The sequence below is a fragment of the Dendrobates tinctorius genome, unplaced genomic scaffold (genome assembly GCF_039654945.1).
Source record: "Dendrobates tinctorius isolate UK_male_01 unplaced genomic scaffold, ASM3965494v1 ptg000196l, whole genome shotgun sequence".
NCBI lineage: Eukaryota > Metazoa > Chordata > Amphibia > Anura > Dendrobatidae > Dendrobates > Dendrobates tinctorius.
In genome coordinates, this window is record NW_027361863.1 from 20,351,460 (window position 1) to 20,361,648 (window position 10,189).

Here is a 10,189-nt window from a genome sequence, read left to right on the forward strand (position 1 = left end):
CCATGACTCACTACAATCAGACAGTGTTCAAATTAATATGCCTTGGGGATCGCTGTCACGCAGCTCAAGAGTTGTGGACAGCTATGCAGGCCGAGTTAGAGCAATGGCTGTTACCACTGAACCAGGAGCCAGGGAAGACTGTGCGCGATAATGGTGCAAACCTTTTGGCGGCCCTTCACCAGGGCAATCTCACACTTGCAGAGCTCATTTCCTCAACCTGGTGGTACAGCAATTTCTCTGCCACTATCCCGGCCTGGGTGCACTGCTGCAGAAAGCACAATTGCTGCGTGCTCACTTTCGACGATTGCACCCTGCAGGTCATCGACTTGCATCACTATAGAGGTCTTACGGCCTACCGGTCAACCGTTTGGATTGTGATGTTCCAACAATTTGGAACTCCACTCTGCACATATTGCAGCGACAGTGGCAGCAGCAATGAGCCATGGTGCAGTATATCCTTGTGCATAGCCTGGGTCAACACAGTCCGAACGTGTTGCAAATCATCTGTAACATCCCTGCCGGCACCACTGCATGGTTTCCCCTACCCCACCAGGCAGATACACTGACTTAATCACCACTCCAGACCATGCAATGAGTTCTGTCCTCTGCTTGCTTTTTGCTGTGAACTCCATGCCCTTTGTTTGCTGTGTGCATACTTCCTGGCTGTATGCTTAGGACAGCCGCGCCTACCCTTCCTGATTCTTAAAGAGAAAGTGTGCGCATTCCTAATGTGTCCCCAACCTATCGCTAAGAGGCACTTAATGCACCTCCATCAATGGGAAGGTGCCTGAGTAACATCCTTATTCAGTTTGTGAGCAATTAATGAGTTGCCAGGTCCTACCTCTTTTCTGATCTTGCCTTTTCCTGTTTCCAGACTAGTAATCTGTTCTGCTGGGTACCAGCTGGTCTCAAAAATGGGTATCAGTGTAGATGATTCTGTAATTCTTTGGAGCAGCTCTCTGATGCCGTGTAATACAATGTGTGAACAGCTCTTCAGAATGGCCCATCTGAGGTTCCCCACAGTCAGTTGGGTGTTTGGAAGTTTTAGACGCAGGGGGAAAGAAGCGTGATTGGGGTTCTACCTCTGAGGATTGTGTGATGTTAAGGTGAAGGAAGAGGAGGAGAAGCCACTTGATGCAGCGCTTGCCATCCACCGGACCACATGCTCTTTCTGCGCATCATCTACAAGACGTTCCGCTGTGAGGAGGAAAAGCAAAGTGTAACAAGTAGTCAGTCCAGTAAAAGATGTTGTCAGTGGATGAGACGTTACATCATGGATCTCCAATTACTTTTGCACCCCAGTCCCAGACTCCCCAGACTCGGCAATGGTGTTATTTTTACTGTCATGCATCAATCTCGCATGTTTGCAGTCTGTTCCACCTTTGTAGTGTCTTCTGTGCCTGCTGTTGCTACTGCTGCTGATGTTACAAACAATTTTTTGAAATGTTTAGACTCCAGGTTGGGTCTCCATCTGGTGGGTTGCCTGTGGTGGAAGGTGTGTCAGAGACCTATTATACTGTTTCTACTGTGTGGAAATTGATGCCACTTTAGTGGTCTGTGACAAATATTTTTTGAAATGTAGAGACTCTAAGTTTGCTCTCCATCTGGTGGGTTGCTTGTGTAAGTAGGGCTCACAGACAGGCAGGCCTGCACTTATTTTCACTGAACTACCTATGTTATTTTCCTTACATTTATCTACCAATAGCATAGTATGAAACTGATGTTTGTGCAAATCTGATCCAAACTAAATTTTGAAAGGTTTGCTTATCTTTAGTTGTATATACGTTTGGTTTGGCCTCCTATTGAACCTAATGGGGTTTGAGTACGTTCATTGAACCATTCTTCAAACGTCTAAATGTTCGGCGAATCGAACTGAATCAAACCTGGAAAGGTTCGCTCATCTCTAATCACATGTTTGGATAAGGGACAATGTGCAATCGGATATCTGCAAACGGATTATTACGTCTAGTTAAGGGGCTTTGTGCAATATTTTGATAAAGGACACTAGAAATTTTCAGTACCATGTACTATGCCTAGAATGATACCTGCTATATTTGTAGAGTGTGATTTATTATAGGAGCCATTTTTACAACATGCATACCTAAATATAAGCAATGCCCTCGAGGGGCATTTCTGTTTTTTGTAGATCTTATCTCTTGATCATACCTTTTGTTTTTAATACATTTGAATAAATATTATATGTTCTTACATTCTTATGAATCTCTTCATTTTTTTCGGGGATTTTCTAGCCCTGAAAAAGATTTATGTATTGTATTGAGAAGTGCCATACATATACTTTCCTGTGGACACGCTTCTGTATAACAATTTAAGTTTAATGTAGATAAATGTAAAGTTATGCATTTGGGCAGAGGAAATAAAATGTATAATTATGCACTAAACGGTAAATCACTGGGTAAAGCTGGCATTAAAAAAGACTTGGTTGTGTGGGTGGATGGCAAGCTCAACTTTAATGACCAGTGCCAGGAAGCTGCTGCAAAGGCGCACAAAATAATGCGATGCATTAAAAAAGCATAGAAGTTCATGATGAGAACATAGTTTTCCTAGACACTAGGGCGGCCACACTTAGAGTACAGGGTACAATTTTGGGCTCCAGTGTAAAAGTAGTGTATAAGAAGGACTTAACTGAAGTAGAGCAGGTGCACAGAAGAGCGAGCAGGAGTATTAAGGGAATGGGTGGACTGCAATAACAAGACAGGTAAGTTATATATAATATTATAGGCTATGAGTACAGTTGAGCGAATTTAGTCGGTTCGGGTTTCATGAAACAAAATTCGTTTCAGATGAAACTGGTCTGACTAGGGCAAAAAAAGTCGGAGTTTCATCCGAAACCCGACCCCAATGCAAGTCAATGGGGAATAAAAGTCGGCATTGAGCAGATGACATTCATCCGCTCAATGCCGACTTTTATTCCCCATTGACTTGCATTGGGGTCGGGTTTCGGACGAAACTCCAACTTTTTTTGTCCTAGTCGGACCAGTTTCATCTGAAACGAATTTTGTTTCATGAATCCCAATCCGACCAAAGTCGCTCAACTCTAGTTATGAGCACTACATTCCGTGATGGGGCATTGATCCTGGAAATTCATGTGATCACCGTATGTGGAGTCATGAAGGAGTTCTTCCCCTAATGTGAGTCAATCAACATCTGCCTCGGAGTTGTTTTTTCCTATCTCTGTATGAACATGTTACACTCAATGGACATATATCTACTTTCAACCATAAATACTATGAAACTATGATTATATCTAATCAAACCTTCAGAAGAACATTTCTATATAAGTGACCTCCATCCATAGATTGCCATGTATATTTTAGGCTATGTGGATAATAATTAACGTTCTCTAGGCTGAGGTGGGGGTAGAGGGGTGATCATTTTTGGGTATAAATATCTGTGGATTGCGTTCAGTCCATATTCTTTCTGGATCCATCATGAAACTCCTCCTGATCTGTGTGCTCCTCGGAGCAGCTGGTGAGTCCTCTGCTTCCTTCTGAAGACCATTTTTCATCCTCCAACATTTTTTTTCTGCATCGATCCTTATGAGGATTCTTCCTGTTTTTGATCATAATGTCAACTATTTAAATATGTTTTATTCTTGAGACACCAATGTAAACCTGGTTATTTGTAATGTTCTCAGCTGCTTTTGAAGATGATGACAAGATTGTAGGAGGTTACACCTGCACCAAGAACTCCGTCCCCTGGCAGGTGTCCCTGTACTCCGGCTACCACTTCTGTGGTGGATCCCTGATCAACAACCTGTGGGTGGTCTCCGCTGCTCACTGCTACAAGTCGTAAGTTTCTGGAATATCAACCAAAACTTAGTCATTCAAGTAAAGTCAACAACTTTTGACCTTTATCATTTACTATTCTTTATTATGCACAAAGATTTCCCGAGACAGCTATCAATAGCATTAAATTGAAAAAACTCCAAGTTTCAATAACGCAAAAAGGCCTCACTGGGTGTAAAAACACAGAAGAGGTCAAAGAGTTTTTTTTAAACAAACATGTAAAGTTTATTAATTACTCACATATAAAATCCATATTAATTCAGAGCAAAGCTACCAGAGCAGGACAACAGGGAAATAAATAAGAGTACATCTGTAATATTCAGTCTCACATGGGAGGAAAAAACTATGGTGTACTAATCAATCTTGATGCAAGGAAAGCGCTAGATAGCAAGTAATACATACACCTCAAATGCATATAAGTAAGAAACAATGTGGAGCAAACAAAAATAAGAAAAAAATTAGAAAAGGGATCGATATGCATAAGCAAACCAATAGGCCTATATAGGTGTCATTCTTGACTAAGATGGCGCTTAAAAGTCAGTGATCCTGCGTGAAAAGTGCTATTGTGCATAATGAGACGGTGCTAGGAATGTAGTAATCATATAAAAAGTGCCACCATAGTTTTTTTTTTTGTGTTATTCTTTATTATGAAGTAATTGTGGCATTGACACCACCCCCTTTCATAAAATAACAGTATGAGCAGAGCACGTATGGCGTATGTTGTATTAAAGCTATGCCAGGAGATTGGGAGCTGGTCTCTAGGGCAAGGATATGTTCAATGATCGCCGCAGTAAATTAACTGAACTGAATTTTGCAATATAGAAATTCTTAACACACAATATTATATGGATTTTACATTCTTGGTTATTTTATCAATATTTATTTTAAAAAAATTAAGTAAAAAAAATATATATATCTTTTTGCAGGAGCTTACAGGTCAGGCTGGGAGAGCACAACATCGCTGTCAGTGAAGGTACCGAGCAGTTCATCAACTCTGCCAAAGTCATCAGACATGGAAGCTACAGCTCCTATACCCTGGACAATGACATCATGTTGATCAAGCTGGCATCTGCTGCCACCCTCAACTCCTACGTCAAGGCTATTGGTCTGCCTAGTGGCTGCCCTTCTGCCGGCACCAGCTGTCTGATCTCCGGATGGGGCAACACCCTCAGCAGTGGAAGTACGTCACAAAATATATAATGTGCTATATGTATAGTTTTAGCATTGTTTTCAAAGTAAGAAAAATGTGTGAGTGTTACTGACATATCATAAGGTGAAGTTTCCTCAGGGGTGGACCTTCTTAGGTCAGTAGCATTTTTTAGTCGTAAGGTGAATTAGTCGTTACGAGGGGTAGTCAAGAAGTCTGAGGTCCAAATCCAATAGAGTACGTCATAGATAGAGGGATAAGACAAAAGCGTAGTCAGAAAACAGTCTGAGGTCAATATTCAAAGAAAGTAGAAGGTATTGTTAGAGGTAGCACCATGCTTTAATAAGGACCTGCAAGAGAACACATGCAAACGCCGTGATGTTTGTTGATTCTACGTTTTTATTTTAATAGAGTTACAAGTTTTAGGCATCTACATTCAATATTATAATATTTATTGTTAATTTACTTGTAGCCAACATGCCCAACCTCCTCCAGTGCGTGGATGCCCCCGTCCTGACTGCCGCCCAGTGTAGCAATGCCTATCCAGGAGAGATCACCAGCAACATGATCTGCGTTGGATACTTGGAAGGAGGCAAGGATTCCTGCCAGGTAATGTGGCTTTATAATCTCATACATTTCAGATCTGTGACTCTAGGATGGGAGCCATTATTATAGTTCTATACAGTAGATGAACATTGGCTGAATCCACCATTATTGGTCAAACCATTTAAATCTAGTCTGTTTGGGTTATCCCAGTCTGCCCACAATGGCAGATGTCAGGCTCATGGATTGTTATACTTGTCTGATCCTTTATTCCTAGGTGATATAAGATAACACGAAAGGTTTCTGGCAGAGCCTTTTTCTCCTCCCTATTGGTTTCATCTCTTCATATTGATTCATAATATTGACTAATACTGTAGTTCCTCGAAAAATCATTTATAATTTGCCTTTCCTTCTTCTCAGGGTGACTCTGGTGGACCCGTGGTCTGCAATGGACAGCTCCAGGGTATTGTCTCCTGGGGATACGGCTGTGCCCAAAGGAATTATCCTGGTGTCTACACCAAGGTCTGCAACTACAACTCCTGGATCTCCAGCACCGTCGCCGCCAACTAAACATTTTCTATCTTCTGATTGTCATCTTCTCTTACTCTGCTACCTTATTGTAATTCACAACATTGTGACAGTTCACAACCAATAAAAAGTTAAACCAAAGTAAAGCTTCAGTTTTTAATGCTGGGAAAGTAGAAAGACATTTCCGTTTAGTTCATTTGAGATTGAAGAGTTTCCAATTTTTTTTATTTTTGATATGCAAATAACCTCAGCAGAAGGAAGATGACATGATCTCTGGTGCCTCTCATTGGAAGTAGAAATCCTAAAAGTCAATGTCAACCCTTTAACGAGCCTTGCCACATGACTTAGGGGAAGAAAACAAACCTGAAACTGCATTTTCACATGTTTTGTGGTGTTGGCCATCTTCAGTGCAAAGCAGGATGTCTAATTCGGCTAGGTGAGAGGCCTCTGACTAGTGGTCAAAGGAGGAACATTTTTCTTTGCAGACAATGCAAAGACAGCTTTTTTTTAGCAAAATAAAATATATTAATAACTTTATAAGTCTTGTGTGACCACATCATGAATCACTGGGATCTGTAGTGAGACTGGTCTGTAAAGGGTAAAACTAAGATCTAATCATGTGCATCTCATGATTTTTTTTCCTGGGCAGCATCTACCTGGCATTGATTGACAAATGACTGCCTAATAGCTTCCATCCAAAATGTTTAAAGGGATCTATTGCATGCAGGCAGGACTTAAGATAGCACCAGATCTGTGCAGGCAATCACTTAGAACTTGATGAGAGATAACATAAAGCCTGACTTGATTAAATTTAGAGCGTGCAAAGTACGTGTACATCCACTTTTAATAGCATCATAGTCTTTGTTGTAAATTAATCATTGTACACACAGGACAGATCATCAATAAGATCTGAAATATTATTTATGAATCATCCCATAAAAGATAGACCTCAGTTATTGGCTCCAAAGTCACCTCTAAATGTGGTTATCATCTACTGGACCTTTGGGACCTATTATTTTTTCAGTATTTCTAAATCACAGCATATCAGCATCAATCTGAAATGTTTTGTGGTTGTACAGATGTGACGAAACCATAAAGAAGTATATATTTGAATGATATCAACATAGAAATGGTAAGGCCAATAACACTAGAGGCTTCATAGAAAGCAAAGTGGAGATGATCGAGCACTTATCTCTGAGGAACCCCAAAAGCAAACCTGAGAAGATAAGTTGGAACCAATGTGACTTCAGACTAAACTAATGTGTTGAATCCTTGAATACAAGGCATTACCTGGACTTTACTAGAGATGAGTGAACTTGTTCGGAAAATGTTCGCCAATCTCAAACTTGGTCCAAACCTTGCATATATGGATTCATATTCGGATTCCGGAGCATTTTCCTTAAAATTAAAAAATTCGGAAAAGTTCAGTAAATGATTGAGTTTCCACTAAGGCTGTGTGCACGTGGTATCTCTGATCGGCCGTAACATCGTTACAATTGCTCATATCCCTGCAGGGTCATGCTGTCAGATGTCACTGTGACCACGTAGCTGTGACTGTGACCCGTGATAAAAATCTTACCACAGGTCACAGCTGATAAGAGACTACTACGCCCATCAGATATGCCTGCTGTTGCTGATAACAGCGTGAGCAGGCGGCGGCTGATGGGCGTAGTCATCAGCTGGTACCTATGCTCAAATTAAAGAAAAAAAAGAAGCTAAAATAAAGAAATAAATATTGAATTTAAAATAAAAAATATAAAAATAGAGCACCACATCCCTCACCTATCCGCCGTAATCCATACTGTCCCATAATGATTTGGATCACTGGTAGAGCAGTCACATCAGCTGATGTGACTGCTCTCCCGACAGCCGGCAGCACATTGACAGGAGTGTGTAATCACTCCTACAGCGTATAGTGCATGTAGTGCTGCTGAGTAGAGATGAGCGAATATTTCAATGTTCGGTTCAGATTACGATCGCCAAATTTGCAATATTCGCCGATTTATTTGTCAAATATTCGTCAAACATAGCTGAATGCCGTTGGAGTCATTGGGAGGCAAAAAGGTACGCATACACAACACCTTCAAAAGGGCTCAAAAGATGCCAAAACCCATCAAATTAGGGGCAGACATCAGTAAAGTGGCCTCAATTCACCCATAGTACAAATTCTAGAATAGCATGGCAGTAGTGATGGGCGAGCGCTAAAATGCTCGGGTGCTCGTTGCTTGGGTCGAACAATTTGGAATACTCGGGTACTCGGACAGAACAAGGAGCCCAATGTAAGTCTTTTTCCATACACCGTATAGAGCTGTACACTCCTCACACACTACCGTGTACCGGCTGGTATCACGAACAAATACATGCTGACTATCTGTGTGTGACTCCGGAAATAAAAATACAGAGATTTAAATTTTCCCCTACACCGTATTCAGCTGTCCGCTTCTGATACAGTACCATATTTCAGCTGTTTGGATTATGGTCAAATACATACTGGGAGAGTGTCTGGGTGTGACTAAGGGAATACATAAAAGGAGATTGAAATTTTCCCCTACACTTTATACAGCTGTCCGCTTCTGATACAGTACCGTATATCTGCTGTTTTGATTACGGTCAAATACATACTGGGAGAGCATCTGGGTGTGACTAAGGGAATATAAAAAAGGAGATTGAAATTTTCCCCTGCACTTTATACAGTTGTCCGCTTCTAATACAGTGCCGTATATCTGCTGTTTGGATTACGGTCAAATACATACTGGGAGAGCGTCTGGGTGTGACCAAGGGAATATATAAAAGGAGATTTAAATTTTCCCCTACACTTTATACAGCTGTACGCTCCTCATACAGTACCGTATATCTGCTGGTATTTTGGTACATTTTCCCAGACATGAGGAAGAATGGTGGACGTGGGCGGGGGGGCAGCTGGTACTGATGGTGGTGGTGGTGCATCTGGTGGTTATGCCAAAAGCACAATAGCAGCGAAGGCAGGAGGTGTTGCACCTGCGTCGTCTGGCTCAAGAAGGCCTGGAAGGTTCCCTTTTCTGGGAGTAGGTAAACCATCAGGAAAAGGTTTGGCTTACATTGCCGAAACAGCCTCCAGCTCTATCGCCTCCTCTTCTGAAGTTTTAAAAACAGCCAGCACTGAGTCGTCAGTGCTGGCTTCTGGTCAGGAGCAACACCTTTCCTTGTGTCCTTCACCCCACCAAAAGTGAAGGATGCGGCAGGCCACACTTCAGATTACTCCATGGAGCTCTTTTCACATACCATGCCTGGGTTATCAAGTCAAATCCTGAATTCCCCAGTCCAAGATGAATCTGACATGGAGTGCACTGATGCACAGCCACTGCTAGAAGAATCTGTTGGTACATTGAGCCAAAGCACTAATAATAATAAATCTTTATTTTTATATAGCGCTAACATATTCCGCAGCGCTTTACAGTTTTGCGCACATTTTCATCACTGTCCCCGATGGGGCTCACAATCTAAATTCCCTATCAGTATGTCTTTAGAATGTGGGAGGAAACCGGAGTGCCCGGAGGAAACCCACGCAAACACGGGGAGAACATACAAACTCCTTGCAGATGTTGTCCTTGGTGGGATTCAAACCCAGGACTCCAGCACTGCAAGGCTGCAGCGCTAACCACTGAGCCACCGTGCTGCCCACTACATTGCCCTCGCAGTCTACTGAGCCAGAATCTGACCCTGATGAAACTTAGGTGCCCCTTACCGCATACTATAACACCTTACACGGTGACACAGAGGAAGGTGCAGATGAAATGGAGGAGGAGGTGATGGATGACCCAGTTGTTGACCCGGATTGGCATCCATTGGGGGAAGAGGGTGCCGCTGGCAATAGCTCAGAAGAGGAAAAGGATCTGCAGCAGGCATCGATATCGCAGCAGCAGTTATCTGGCAGACCCGTAGCTGTCCAAAAACGTGCTAAAAAAGCAAAAAGAGTTGCAGGACAGCTTGGCCAGATGGTCAAATTAGCACAGTGTGCAAGCCCTGAAAATTTATACCATAGTAGGAAGAGTGCAGTGTGGCACTTTTTTGACCAAAATCCTATTGATGAGGCAAAGGTTATCTGTAGAAGTGTGGAAGGACCTTGTCATGATACCAGTGCTGGCAGACCTGCACTTCTGGGGTTAATGTTTTGATCTCAGTGCCG

The 10,189-nt window shown here is 42.1% G+C and overlaps 1 protein-coding gene across 2 annotated transcripts in view; it reads left to right on the top strand.

Moving 5' to 3' along the window:
- The window catches only part of LOC141056285 (trypsin-like), a 390,181-nt gene extending 384,044 nt beyond the window's left edge, over positions 1-6,137 (top strand). Inside the window, exons 1-4 of one of the 2 annotated variants that reach the window (XM_073553027.1) lie at positions 3,617-3,809; positions 4,733-4,986; positions 5,426-5,562; positions 5,917-6,137. In XM_073553027.1, coding sequence (XP_073409128.1) covers positions 3,646-3,809; positions 4,733-4,986; positions 5,426-5,562; positions 5,917-6,066 — 705 coding nt within the window. In that variant the 5' untranslated portion in view covers positions 3,617-3,645 and the 3' untranslated portion in view covers positions 6,067-6,137. Of the gene's footprint in view, positions 1-3,616; positions 3,810-4,732; positions 4,987-5,425; positions 5,563-5,916 lie in introns of those variants that run through there. The other variant, XM_073553028.1, reaches the window with a different exon arrangement.
- The last annotated feature ends 4,052 nt before the right edge of the window (positions 6,138-10,189 follow it).